We start from the raw sequence: 14596 nt of genomic DNA, 5'->3' as shown, positions 1-14596 counted from the left end.
GCGAGCCTTCTGCCCCGTGCCCCGACTGGACATCTGTGAAAAAGAGCTTGCTAGCTCATCGGATTTCCCCCTCCAGTCTAAATAAAGATTCTGATTCTGTGAGCGCTCGATGGGACGGAGCCGTGGTTGCTGTCCGCCGAGAGAGCAGGTCCGTCCGCAGGGGCCCGCAGTGCCGGCCGTCACCGCGGGCCAGCGCAGACTTTTTGGTCACGGCTGTGAAAACGCAGCTGGGTGGAGTGGGCATCACGAGATGATGACGACGATGACGATGGCGGCGATGATGATGACGACGAGTCGCGCCCTCTTCATGCTGGGTCATCGCGGAGCGCGCCACATGAGCGTCACCCTGCCCCCAGTCAAGGTGGTAAAGAGACCCCAGGAAAAGATAACATCACCTAAGATTTGAAAATCCACATATATATTTAACAACGGTATTCTTAGCCATAGTAAAATCATTCATCTGCTTTGGCGCAACAACCTCATCTGGGCTGTCATGGAATGGTCGTGTTATTCATCTGGCTTAGGAGGCATCGAACAAGCTTGGTTTTTTGTTCCATGCCAAATCCTCTTTAACTCCGAACAATTAATTCTGCCACACAGAGCCCACATTTTGTGTGGTGTTGGAATCCTGCTGCTGCTGCTGTCATTTCTGAAGTGGTGCACCCAGTCCCTACCCCACTGCACTGGATAGAATTCAGAGAAAAGCAACGGTCAGGATGATTGATGATCCAGCGCTAATTCCCTCCAGTCACTTGCCCACCTGTACCCAGTCACCTCGTGTTCACTCTTCTCTCGCTACTACCGTGGTTGGACTCCTCTAGCAGATTGTTTAACCACCGCCACTACAGGTCACAACAACTCACCCACTCACTCACTCCACTCACCCACTCACTCACTCACCCACTTACTCCACTCTCCCACTCACTCTACTCACTCACCCACTTATTCATCCACCCACTCACTTCACTTACTCACCCACCCTTTCACTCACCCACTCACCACACAACAGGTCACCTCACTTGTCTCTCTGCTTCTTCCCTCGCGCCGCTTCATTCTGGAATCCCCTCCCCCTTCATCGCCTGTTTTCCCCAAGCTCTTATAATCATATTGATAAAAGTAACCCCGCTCAATTCAGTAAACGTGTCGCCTCTTGTGCATTAAACGCTTTGAAGGTGCCGTTTGTTGCTGGCCGCTTGGCACTTTGGGCTGAGCGACTTTGCTTCAAACAATCAGACAAAAGCCGCCAATGTCCGTCGTGCGTCGTGCTTGTGAGCGGCAAGCGCCTACGGGCCGTGCCGCCGGGCACTGCGTCGGCGTCGCCCAGCTGGCGCGTCCCTCCACCCCTGCAGTCCCCAGTGGGTGACGTCGCCACACCATCTTCTCCCCCCCCCCCCCTCCGCAGGGCTGAGCGGGAGTTCCTCGGACCTGGACATCAGGATATCGGTGTTCGGCCAGAACTTCATCCCTCCCAAGAAAGCCAAGACCTTCCTGCAGTTAGTGTGGGAGGCCCTGCAGGACGTGACGCTCATCATCCTGGAGGTGGCGGCTCTCATCTCGCTGGGCCTCTCCTTCTACCACCCCCCCGGGGGTGACAATGAAGGTCAGTGAGTGGGGCGGTGGGGGGGGGAGGGGTCCTCGGAGGGGGGGGCCTGGGAGGGGGGGGTCTGGGAGGAGGGGGGCTCCACGGCCGCCAGTAGCCACCCGGGCGGCCCCCAGCTTCGCGAGCGGGAACATGAAGCGCTGCTTCGTCATGTTTTCACATCGCCTCGTGGTGGCGAGATGTTAACTACCTCGCCTGGTATGCAGGAGGGCGTGGGTTCAATCCCGGACCCTGCGAGATTTTAACTACCTCGCCTGGTATGCAGGAGGTCGTGGGTTCAATCCCGGACCCTGCGAGATGTTGACTACCTTGCCTGGTATGCGGGAGGTCGTGGGTTCGTTCCTGACCCGGACGCTTGTATATTTGGAGTTTGCAGTGTTATCTCCCCGTGGTCGCGTGGATTCTTTTTCCGGGCCCTCCGGTTTTTCCCCTCAGATTTAGAATCAACATCACGCGTTTAGAGTGTTTGACTGCTGTAACTTTTCAAGTGACGAGCCACTTCGTTGAGCTATCATTTGTGGTTAGGTCGCTTCTGAAAAAGAGCGACACAGCTCAGTGATTTCGCCGTAACTGTACGTGGGGCTCCGTGCGGAAATGTTTCGATGGGCGTGCTTGAAGCCTCGTTCCGTTTTTTGGGATCATAACGATGACGGCCTCCGGCGGGGCCAGAATTAACACGACCAATTATAGAGGCGGAGTGGGAGTGTTTTTGGAAATCTGAGCTTGGTCATGAGAATGGAACTCAAGCGATGTGCCTAGAGAGGAGAGTTTTGCAATCGGTGCGTACTGCCCGCCATGACAAGTTGTTCAGAAACACGGTCACTCACGAAAAATATCGAACAAAAATGCAAGAGTGCTCCGAGAAGCATCAAGCAATGTATACAGATGGTCCCTGAGTTACGATATTTCGATCCTACGATGGCGATAGCGATACGACAAAATTGTTAAATATTTTAAATTTCACGCGGCAGGCAAACGCAGCAGCGTACGAGGTACGATACTGTACGTTGGGACGCTGTGCAATATAGTATTGTAATTAATAAATACATACAGTATATAGTTTATACAGTACGGTACTGTAAATTGGTCTGGTTTGCTAAATTATCACCATTCTTTAAGACTCCTGGGTAGGCCAGGCCATCTTCGACTTACGATATTTTTGACTTACGATGGGGTCGTCGTAACGCATCTCCATCGTAAGTAGAGGACTACCTCTATTCAGAATTACAATGAGAGACAGGCAGAGGGAAATGTGATTAGGGAACGCACGCAGGTGAATGACATCATTCAAATTGTGAAGAAAAGGCGAGTGCGCTTGTGCAGGTCACCTCTAGAAGGGACGATGACCGATGGCCAAGGAATGAAACGCGTCCGAGAGAGCGTCCGCTGAGGAGATGGAGCGATGAAATAATTCACGTGCAGGTGCTGGCTGCATCGTTGCATCGCAGGGTGGTGTGAGTTGGCAGAGGCTTGGGGAGGCCTTCAGCAATGGATTGATCGCGGTTGATGACGACGAGCGTGGACATGGGGAACGGCTGCAGCCCATGTGACGGTGACGAGGGTGGTGAAGGAACGCTTGATGACGCGCGGTGACGTGGTGCGACCCCCCCTTGTCGTTGTTGCTGCTCTTTGTGCAGTGTGTGGCAGCGCGGCAGGCGGCGTGGAGGACGAGGGCGAGGCAGAGGCCGGCTGGATCGAGGGGGCCGCCATCCTGCTGTCCGTCATCTGCGTGGTGGTGGTCACCGCCTTCAACGACTGGAGCAAGGAGAAGCAATTCCGTGGGCTGCAGAGCCGCATCGAGCAGGAGCAGAAATTTTCGGTGATCCGAGGTGGCCAGGTCATCCAGATACCCGTGGCCGAGATCGTGGTCGGGGACATCGCGCAGGTCAAATACGGTTAGTCGCTCGATTGGGTATCCATGCCGCGCTCCGCCGAGCGCCACAGATGTGAATGCCAGCGGGGGGCTTCACGCGGCCCCCTCAAAGGATCTCAAGACTCCAATTGTGTTGCGCATTTCCCGGTGCTTATTTTACAAAGTTGCATGCGTGCTGACCCATGTTCAGCATTTTCGTGCTTTTCGGACCCCTCGTGTAATATTGGTGGTTTTTTGTCACTGGTAACTGTTTGCTCTTTCCACGCACCGCCCATTGCATTATTTATCGCGGCAATATCTTGACGATCTTGATGATCCGTATTCGTTTTTGGGTTGCGCCACATGGTAGCTGTTTTGTGCCAAAAATGTCGTATCATTAAACTTCCACCACCCGACAAAGCTGTCGTGCAAATTCAAGGGGAGCCCCGGAGTGCGACTGTGGAGTCGCTGACCAAGACCACGGCGGACGTTATGAACCACTTGCCGACGTCACGCACTCAGCGATGGCAGTAGTAGCAGCAGCAGATGGATCCTCACCTGAAGCTGCTTTGTGACCTTTTAACTTGCATACAGATCTTGAAGTTGCTAATCCCTAAGCCGTACGCAAGAAGGAGCATCGGGCGAGTTAAGAGTCGTGACGCGAGCGTCCGCGTGTTCTGTCTGCAGGGGACCTACTCCCGGCCGACGGTGTGCTCATCCAGAGCAACGACCTCAAGATCGACGAGAGCTCCTTGACGGGCGAGTCGGACCACGTGCGCAAAACCATTGACCGCGACCCCATGCTCCTCTCAGGTTTGCCGCGTCTCTGCGTCGTCGTGTCGCCCGCATGCCGCTCGCGCCCACCGCCCCGCAGGTCACGACGCGTCTCGCTCCTTCCCTCGCGTGGCTCCACTCTGCAGTTTCCTCCCGTCGTCTCTTTTCTTCTCCCAAGCTCATATGATAAAAATAACAACAATAATGATAATGGTGAACTCGCTCGCTTCAATAAACGCGTTAAGCTCGTTTCTGTTAAATCTTTAATCGTGCTCTTTCTTGCCGGCCGCTTGACGTTTTTGGCCCTTTGGGCCCTGTGCTCAGAAACTGTCGTTGAAACAAAAATGTAAATCCTGCAGCACCACATGCCCCACCCCCTTTTGTGAGCCACTGGCATCGACCGAAGAACCAGACGCGGCGGTCCAGCCGTGTTTAGCCGCGTGCGCGCTCGTGCGCTCCTCTGCTCCGCGTGTGTCCAGGGACCCACGTGATGGAGGGCTCCGGACGGATGCTCGTCACGGCCATCGGCATCAACTCCCAGACGGGTATCATCTTCACGCTGCTGGGCGCCGGCGGGGAGGAGGAAGAGAAGGAGAAGAAGGAGAAGAAAGGTACGGGTGAAGTGCTTCGCCGAGGTTTAGCAAAAACCCCGTCCCGGATTTTTTCGCAGCCCGGCACCGCGGCGTCACGTCCCAGCACGTCCCGGCGCGTCCCCGCGACGGGACGAGGGTCCCCCGAGCTCGAAGCTTCACCAAAGAGTCGTGTGGCACCGGGAACCCGGCATCCGCAGGCCGCAGGTTTGGTAGAATAATCGCCGGCGTCAGTGTGCACAAAATAAGGCAAGGCACTATCCCTCGCTCCCACGGTTGTCCCTCCACGTCAGCCACACGGCCACCTGGGAGCGTGTTATTTCATTCGCATTTTGTCCGACACACGCAAACTCAGGACCGGTTTGAGCATTCATTGTGTCTCGTCAGCAGAGTCAGGCTTGCTTCAACCAATGCTGGTGAACTGCAAGATGTGTATAGGTAGGTCCCCTCCCTCTCTCTGTGTTAGATTGGGGATGAGGTTCAAAAAGAGCAAAAAGTCACTTTGATTTCTCTCCCGAGAGTTGATCTCTCACCCTTCTCCTGGATGGCGTTCTTTCAAGACACAAATCGCACCATGCACTTACTCGTTTCGACAACACCAAGCGTGGTCAAGCACCGAAGATCAATCCTCACCGTCACTGTGGATGCTGTCTCGTCTCGTGGACAGTAACGCGCACCACAAAGACAAAAACCCCCCGTATAGTCTTAACAGACTTTTGGGGCAAGTGCTGTTAGCGAGCTGCACATGTCAAGGCCGGCACGGCACACGAGGGGGTGAGTTGCCAGCACCACGCCCGGGCCTCCTTTAGTGGCGATGTTATTACACACCGCACCAGGTACTCATTTTAGGCAGAGTCAATCTAGGGGAGACCCAGGACCGGTTCAGATAACCGTCACCGGTATTGGCTATGAGCGGGAATCGAACTCGGGTGGCCGGGTTCGTGGTGCAATGCGCTAACCGCTCGCCACACACCCCCACACAGACGAACAGACAGGTACACACCCACACATACACAATCACTATTACGTTATGGGAAGAGGGTTCTGTGGTCAGACGACGCATTGCGCGGGTAATTTTGTATTGAATTATTTTTGTTTACGCACATATCTTACTGCAGTCCTAATGGTCTAACAGTAGATGTGCTTCTTTAAATGTTAATCCAAACATAAACGACAAAAAAAATGTTTAGTTTGATATAACTATTTCTCGATTCTATAGAGAGAGCCTCAGCTTTTAATTATTTGGTGGCCGAATTGTGAAGGTGGCACTTGATGTGGAGGATGGAGACGCAGAGAGTTGTGTTAGTGAGTGTGTGTGTAAGTGAGCGTGTGAGTGAGTGTGTGTAAGTGAGCGTGTGACTGAGTGTGTTAGTGAGTGTGTGAGTGTGTAAGTGAGTGAGTGTGTGTAAGTGAGTGTGTGAGTGTGTAAGTGAGTGAGTGTGTGTAAGTGTGTTAGTGAGTATGTGAGTGTGTGAGTGTGTGTAAGTAAGTGAGTGTGTGAGTGTGAGTGAGTGTGTGAGTAAGTGTGTGTAAGTGAGTAAGTGTGTGTGAGTGAGCCAACCCCCATTTGGCGGAGCCAGGAGACTGAATCCTTACCCTCGAAGCTCCTCCAGAAACAACAAAAAACCACTTCGTGTGGCCACTGCGGAGGAGAGGCTGCCACTCCTCTGTCGGGAGCTGGACCAGTACCGCCTGGATCTCTGTGGTATTCAGGAGGTTCGGTGGACTGGCTCTGGCTCCTGCCACCATGAGGGGTGGACAGTCCTCTACTCGGGGCAGGAGACTGCCAAACAACATGGAGTGGCTCTTCTTCTGAACAAAAGAATGAAGGGGGCGTGGGAGCGTGGTGGTGAGTTGTGGGAAGCTGTAAGCCCCAGGCTACTTTGGGCTCACCTTCCCATCAACCAGAGGTGAGGAGTGGTGGTCGTAGTTACTTATGCCCCCACCGAAGACGAACATCCGTGGAGGGATTGCGGCAGATGCCTTTTATGACCTTCTGTCACACAGGTGCTAGCTAAAGTGGCCCCTTCGGGATAGAGTCCTCTTAGATTTGAAGCTTTCGTGACTGCAAGGATTCATATTCTTAGGTTTTTTCGGTAAAGTCACGTAGGTAATAAATTTAAATTAATAAAAGTTAAATAAAATAAAAATCACGACGTTTCGGAGGCAACACAAGCTTCCGTCTTCAGGTGGAACCGTCACAGCCACGACAGCTGTATCACGTAAATGAGAGAACACAAGAGCTACCACTCCGTATATATAATGGTTGAAGAGGGGAAGGGCCAAGTACGGCACACTTTTTATTAATATGGTAAGGTGAGGCTTAAGACTAAGAATAGACTGCATAACAAAAGACTGAGCCTTTGTTATGGAGAGGTGCGGTTTGTGACTACGCCTAGCCTACATAACAAAAGTGTAAGAAAAGAAAGAAAAAACTAAACCTGGTAAAACAAAACTGGCTGTCTATCAATAACCTGTAATAGTTGTCTGTCAAATAAGATGGTCCAAATAAGTGTAGTTAAATCTTTTTTGCATGGTTAATCACATCTTTCCAATGATTACTCAGTTTGTAACCATCATCACGGTTGAAATTATGTCTGTGTTTGTATATTTGTATGGCTGGTTGTACAAACCTTTGATGGTAGCCAGGAGGTTTGCAGAGCACCTTGGTCTCGGAAAAGACAATTTCATGAGAGCCCACAGAGTTGTAGCAATGATCGGCAACGGCCGAAGAATCAGTTCTGCCGTGTTTCAGATCTGACTTGTGCTCGCGGACACGATCAGAAACATGACGTTTCGTTTCTCCAATGTAGCAATCACCACAACTGCAACTCAATTTGTAGACACCAGGATATTGTAAGTCAGGAACGATATCCTTCACAGATGGAATCAGATCACGGATTTTATGCACTGTACTGAATCGGACTTGGATCTTATGTTTGTTTAGAATTTTGGAGATCTTTTTGGTCACGCCTGCTATGTATGGTAACGTGATAGTTTTGGTCGGAGTTTCATGTGGCTGTATCTGTATGGTGGGAGAAACAGCTTGGCGGATGGTGCAGTCAGAGTATCCGTTCATCCTGAGGGCCCGATGTACATGTCTTAATTCACCGGTCAGGTGGTGTTGGTCAGAAATGCCATGGGCTCTGTGGTATAGCGTTTTGATGAGAGAATTCTTTTGAGATGGGTGGTGGTGGGAATCCGGTTTCAAGTAGGAATCTGTGTGGGTGGCTTTCCTGTAGACAGAATGTCCCAAGGATCCGTCAGGTCTCCTCTCAAACAGAATATCCAAGAATGGTAGTTTACCATCTTTCTCCACTTCCATGGTGAATCTGATGGATGGGTGTCTGGAATTGATGTGGTCCAAGAAGTGGTTCAATGCTGGGAGGCCATGTGGCCAGATGACGAAAGTGTCATCCACATACCTCTGCTACCTACGTGACTTTACCGAAAAAACCTAAGAATATAGAGTCATCTTGTTGGGCGACTTCAATGCCCGAGTTGGTCATGATGCTGGCACCTGGTCTGGAGTGATTGGAAGGCATGGGCCAGATCAGTTAAATAACAATTGTAGGAGGCTGCTAGATTTTTGTGCAGTTTATGGGCTTGTAATTACCAACACACTGTTCCGGCATCGGCGCATCCACACAACATCATGGATGTATGCCGGGTCCAAGCAAGAACATCTGTTGGACTACATAGTGACGGAAAGCGGACGCGGGCCCATGTCCTTGACACCAGGACCTACCGTGGAGCTGATCTGCCCACTGACCATCGACTTGTTATCTGTAAGATGCGCCTGCCATTCTTCCACTCCGGTGGTGGGTGGACACCCAGGACCCCATTCAAACCCAAATTGGCACGGTCTCAGCTAGCTGATGAAAGTTTTAAGCAAGAATTTCATCATCGCTTGCAGATGGGGTTGGCATCGTCACCCACTCCTCCTAATGTCGAGGGGAAATTGGCGAGGTTTAGGACTGTGGCTCATGCAGCTGCAATGGCGGCTTTGGGTACATGGTCCAGACCTCCCCAGAGACCCTGGCTGACAGAGGAGGTGTCCAGGCTGGCTGAGAAAAAGTGACAGGCCCACTCTCATCGTCTACAGCATCCCACGTCAGAGAATGAGGAGGCTTACCGCAGCCTTTGTTCGGAGGTTCGGAGAGCCGTGAGGCGCTGCAAGGATGGGTGGTAGTCACAGGTTGCTGAGGAGATGGAGTCTGCCTCAATGGCCCGCGACCATAAATCGCTCTTTAACTCCATCAAAAAGTAACCTGCAGCGCCACACCTATTACCGTCATTAGGGATAAAGAACAGTGATCCAATCTCTCACCCCCAGGAACAGGTTTGCAAATTTTCTGAGCATTTCTGTGAGGTCCTGGGGGAGGGGAAATCCCTCAGCCTGGAAAACATTGTGGGACAAAGTGGGGATGACCCTGCTGAGGCTGCGGTGCCACAAATATTGGAAGAAGAAGTCATCCCCTATGAGTGGCTGGCTAAGGTGCCATCTGTTGAGGAAGTACTGAAGGCGATCCAGAGTCTGAGACCAGGAAAGGCACCGGGCAGAGATGATCTCCCAACCCAAGTGAAATGCAGCGGGTGTTCGACATTCACGTGGCCTCAACGTGCACGTAGCCTGGCACAAGCGTCGTGGTGACGTCACCGCCACTTAGTGGCGAATGGCGGTTGCTGTTGTGTGAGTGAGTATGTGAGTGAGTGATTATGAGTGTGTGAGTATGTCTGACCGACGGGGACATTCCGGGGGGTGGGGGGGATTCTCCCCTCTATGAGAAACTAAAATCACATGAGTGGGTTTCCTGGCCAGAAACAAATGATGTTTTTTTTTGACAAGCAACAAATGTCTCGTCACTTCACCCTCTGATGGTTATTGATTTTTGTGAAATTAATGAACACTGCACTCCGCTCGCTTGAGCAGCAATGATGATTAAATTGGCTATTGATTAAATTGGACCTGATTATAAACCTAAAATATCTTCGATTCGATATTTCACTCGGCATTTATGTTTTTTTCTAGACCATAAAAGCATTTTATCCATTATTAAGACCTTTCTGATAACTCTGGCTCTATTTTGGCTTGGAGGAGAAAATTGCTTTGGGCATGCACAACGGTGTTGATCATTTTGCTGTGCCTACAGGTAAATAATTCCTCTCGCTTTCTTGCTGCGACTCAAAGTTATTTTTGTCACGCATTCCAAGGCAAATACAAATTTTTCTCAAAAATCTTTTAATAATTTGCCCGCTCAATATTGGATTACAGTTGTTGCGAGTAATTACTGTGCGTAATCATTATGGATTTTTTGGTCGGAGAGCCATGATGCCAAAGCTGGGCACTTGGTATTCCTTTTATAAACAGCTTAGGAGGAACCAGAGTGAGACTTCAGGTCAAGAGGAGTCAGAGGGAGACTTCAGCTCAGGAGAAGCCAGAGGGAGACTTCAGATCAGGAGGAGCCAGAGGGAGACTTCAGGTCAAGAAGAGCCAGAGAGAGACTTCAGGTCAAGAGGAGCCAGAGAGAGACTTCAGGTCAAGAGGAGCCAGAGAGAGACTTCAGGTCAGGATGAGCCAGAGGGAGACCTCAGGTCAGGAGGAGCCAGAGTGAGACCTCAGATCAGGAGGAGCCAGAGGGAGACCTCAGATCAGGAGGAGCCAGAGGGAGACCTCAGATCAGGAGGAGCCAGAGGGAGACCTCAGGTCAGGAGGAGCCAGAGTGAGACTTCAGCTCAGGAGGAGCCAGAGTGAGACTTCAGCTCAGGAGGAGCCAGAGTGAGACCTCAGGTCAGGAGGAGCCAGAGCGAGACCTCAGATCAGGAGGAGCCAGAGTGAGACTTCAGCTCAGGAGGAGCCAGAGTGAGACTTCAGCTCAGGAGGAGCCAGAGAGAGACCTCAGGTCAGGAGGAGCCAGAGGGAGACCTCAGATCAGGAGGAGCCAGAGTGAGACCTCAGATCAGGAGGAGCCAGAGCGATACCTCAGATCAGGAGGAGCCAGAGTGAGACTTCAGCTCAGGAGGAGCCAGAGAGAGACCTCAGGTCAGGAGGAGCCAGAGGGAGACCTCAGATCAGGAGGAGCCAGAGTGAGACCTCAGGTCAGGAGGAGCCAGAGGGAGACCTCAGGTCAGCAGGAGCCAGAGGGAGACCTCAGATCAGGAGCAGCCAGAGTGAGACTTCAGCTCAGGAGGAGCCAGAGGGAGACCTCAGGTCAGGAGGAGCCAGAGGGAGACCTCAGGTCAGGATGAGCCAGAGGGAGATCTCAGGTCAGCAGGAGCCATGTACCGGGCGGCAGTGTGTGCCACAGGAGTAACACGTGTGCCTCACAGCAAGAAGCCCCTGGGTTCGCTGCCTGACGAAGGCACATTTCTGTGTTGTTCTTTCCCTGTCCTGCATTAATCTCCTCGAGGGCTTCCTCTGTCCTCCACAGCTAAAACAATCTTTGTCAGTGGCATGGGCCATATATCCCAATGCAGGACCCTCTTGAAAGAGAGTCTTTCTTGAGTGATTAAGTAATTAATAGTGTATTATTATTATTTACCTCAAGCATGTGGGGTTTCTATTGCTATTGTGACCGTTATGCTTCGCTTCTGAATTCACAAATGCATCTGTCAATGGGACCACAACAGCCCAAATTGTTAACATTTTCACCGTGTTCCAATCTGATGCCAGGCCAGATATTGAAACGAATTCCATATATCCTGCTATTTGCGCCATTTTTTGCAACGCTAGGCGATCACGAAGGATTGCGCTGCATTTCACTGACATGGCCTGGAAGTCGTTTCGCAGTCGGGGGGGGGGGGGGGAGGGGGGGCGTGTTGCTGCTCTGTGTTGTGGAATCTCATTTGATATAATTTGCTGGTAATGTCTCAGCATTGGGATGTGTTTTTGCCAATAGCGGTTACATTGTGTGTGTGTGTGTGTTTAGCTGTGGGAGGGAAAACTGGACGACCCGGATCAAGACTGGAGGTCTGTCCTCCAGTTTAAATAAAGATGCTGAAAACCCATTCAGAATAACTGGGACGACATACAAACTCCACTTTAACAGTTTAACACTTCACAGAGAGAGGCGCCCGAGTCAGGAATCAAACCCAGGGTTTCTTGCTGCGATGCGCTTGCGTTACCACTGGGAAAACTTGCTGCCCCGAATACTGCCTTGGTGCCTTTTACCCTACGATGTCCTTGCAAACTAAAAAAACCCCACCCTTTCCCTCTCTCATTATACCCCCCGTACTCTGAAGCCCTTGAGGTTGAGTGCAGTCAAATCTTGATATACGATCAAATGTAGACATTTCATTCATCTCAATTGGATCTTGAGGCGAACCAGTCAACTACAATACCATCCCTTTAAAATAAATAGAAACTGATTTTGCAAGAAAAATCAATGACTAAAAATTTCTAGCCTCCCAACAAATGTACCGAGGTAGGATTGCGGGAAATTAGCTCGATGGAGATGTGATGTGGACCTGGGGGGCGAGTGGGATTTTGTGCAAGGGATTTGGAAGTGTTCCTGCTTGTCCTTGGAGGAGGTGTACGTGTTGTTTGTCACGCCATGCGATCGAAACGTGCGTGACACAGTGCAACAGGATGAGTCATGCCGCTGGGGCGCTGGCGTGCAGCACGATGCATACGCATGCGACGCATTTCTCGGGATAATCCATCACGTGTGACACAGCCAGCAGAGAAATTTAATTTGACTGAAATATCTAGAGAGCTGATTAAATCAGCGGCACATAAACATGGTGTATTTTTTTAGAGAGGGGCAGGCGTCGTTGAACGGCTATCTAAACATGTGTGTAAAACACCAGATCCCTAACACAAGCACAGCCATGTGACACGGCATTGAGCAATCGGTATTTGCAGGACAGAGCTAACCCCCAGAGTTAGTGGTTCCGTAAGCTGTTGATGTAGAGCCCTGGTGTTGGCTTCATACTGATTTCAAAGGAGTATCATCGATAGCTCCCGAAGCATTTTCACGTTTTATCTTCAGTTACAGAATCTGAATGCAAAAGCTGTCACCAGAAAGGGCCAGCAAACGGGTGCTTGCTGTACCATGGGACCTTTTTTTTGGGCAGTATCACAGTATGAAAAATAAGAATAGGTTTTAACCTTTCTGCTAATGAAACAGGAGGTGTGAAGATGTTCAAACACTAAATAGATACCTTTCGCACGGGTACCTGCTGACTAAACGCTCGCACCGCTTCTGCATCTCGTCATGCGGCCGTGGATCCGTGTGGCTCTTTGCGAGAGCGGTGTCAGTTTTTTGGATAGCACCTCATGATTCGAACTCTGCCTTGCGTAAATAACTCGACAATGAATACTTAATCCCTTCTTTTCATGTGCATTTATCGCCTTTTGTATGGGCCATTCTGTGCTCGCTTTGTGAAGCAGTTGAACATTGCAGCTGTTGGCTCCGTACATTCCGTGACACGATGGAGGAGTATCTGCGACAGAGGCTCTGCCGCATGGCTCGGTGTAGCAACGGTCAGGCAAGCCCCAGGTAGTGCGCTCGTCATGGCGAACGCCTGTTCCTTGAAAATGACAATACGTCTCAAGCAGCCAAGGTGCGTAGCGTGGCTCAGTAATCTGGCGTGGCAGACAAAAACAGACACGATGTGCGCACGATACATTTGAATTCAACAGTCGAGTGTGGGCCTTCCTCATGCATTGCGATATAAGGATACCACACACACATTGGGTCAATGTAGCGGTGCAGAGCTTTGCCGATTCACTGCTAGGAGAAGCCTCCTGTCACTGCCTCTACTTGCAGGTTTACGCTGCAGCGTAAACTGAATTGTGGGTAGATATTCCATATATGTAAACTAAACTATTTTATTTTACCAGTTGAGGCCCACTGAGCTACGTAGCTCTTTTTCAGAAGCGACCTGGCCATCACACGACAGCTCAACGAATTGGGCTTATCACGTGGACATTTATCGCAGCCAAATACTATAAATGCGTCTCAATTCTAAATGTGGAAAAAAAAAACGCAACCACGGGGACAACATGGCAAACTCCAAATACGCAGCAGGCGTCAGGATCCGAGATCGAACCCACGAACTCCTGCATGCCTGTCCCCAGGAACACAACACTCCTCTCTCGTCACCTCGCAAGGCTTTGGTGCCAATTTACAGCTCTAGTAAACCATAACATATGTAACAGGGATCTATTAAATTAAATGAAATAAATGAATAGTATTTAGACTTGTAAACATTTATATATATTTAAATGTACACAAATTATACCTTTCATCATTTGAACATGTTGCATCACCGTCATTTCCTGTAATCTGCAGCTGTCTGTGGATCCGGATGCTCGCCTGCCTTCCGTAACTCCGTAATCGGCCCCCATTGGCAACGTCACGCGGCGTAGCGTGCTCAGCACCTGCCTGTCAGGCAAGGCCCAGGGCTGCCCCGTGCCGGCCGTGGGAGCGCCGTTGCCCCCCCACCCCCCCCGAGACTGCTTCTCCGCATCCTGCTGCCATTGTGGGGCCCAGGGCCCCTTCAACCACCGCCGCTTTGACGCGACCCTCCGTGCGACGTCGCCCGCGTCCCGCGGCGCGGATGGGAAGTTGCACTCCTCGATATTTGCGCGTACGTATTGGGAAGCCTTGGCGGCGAGGTGTTAACTACCTCGCCTGGTACACAGGAGGTTGCGGGTTTGATCCCGACACTTGACGCCTGTATATTTGGAGTTTGCATGCCTCTCTCCCCGTGGTCGCGTGGATATTTCTCTGGGTCCTCTTGGTTTTTCCCTCCACATTTAAAGTATAGTTTTTT

The 14596-nt window shown here is 51.0% G+C and overlaps 1 protein-coding gene across 1 annotated transcript in view; it reads left to right on the top strand.

Moving 5' to 3' along the window:
* LOC133351794 (plasma membrane calcium-transporting ATPase 1-like) overlaps positions 1-14596 on the top strand; it is a 130989-nt gene that overhangs the window by 76703 nt on the left and 39690 nt on the right. The window contains exons 3-7 of the mRNA XM_061567327.1: positions 1403-1600; positions 3238-3495; positions 4140-4265; positions 4706-4837; positions 4923-5023. Of these exons, the coding sequence (XP_061423311.1) occupies positions 1403-1600; positions 3238-3495; positions 4140-4265; positions 4706-4837; positions 4923-5023 (815 nt within the window). The remainder of the gene's footprint in view (positions 1-1402; positions 1601-3237; positions 3496-4139; positions 4266-4705; positions 4838-4922; positions 5024-14596) is intronic.

This window comes from Lethenteron reissneri, chromosome 38 (genome assembly GCF_015708825.2).
Source record: "Lethenteron reissneri isolate LAM-NWPU_2019-01 chromosome 38, ASM1570882v1, whole genome shotgun sequence".
Classification (NCBI taxonomy): domain Eukaryota; kingdom Metazoa; phylum Chordata; class Hyperoartia; order Petromyzontiformes; family Petromyzontidae; genus Lethenteron; species Lethenteron reissneri.
This window is presented reverse-complemented; position numbering and strand designations above follow the sequence as displayed.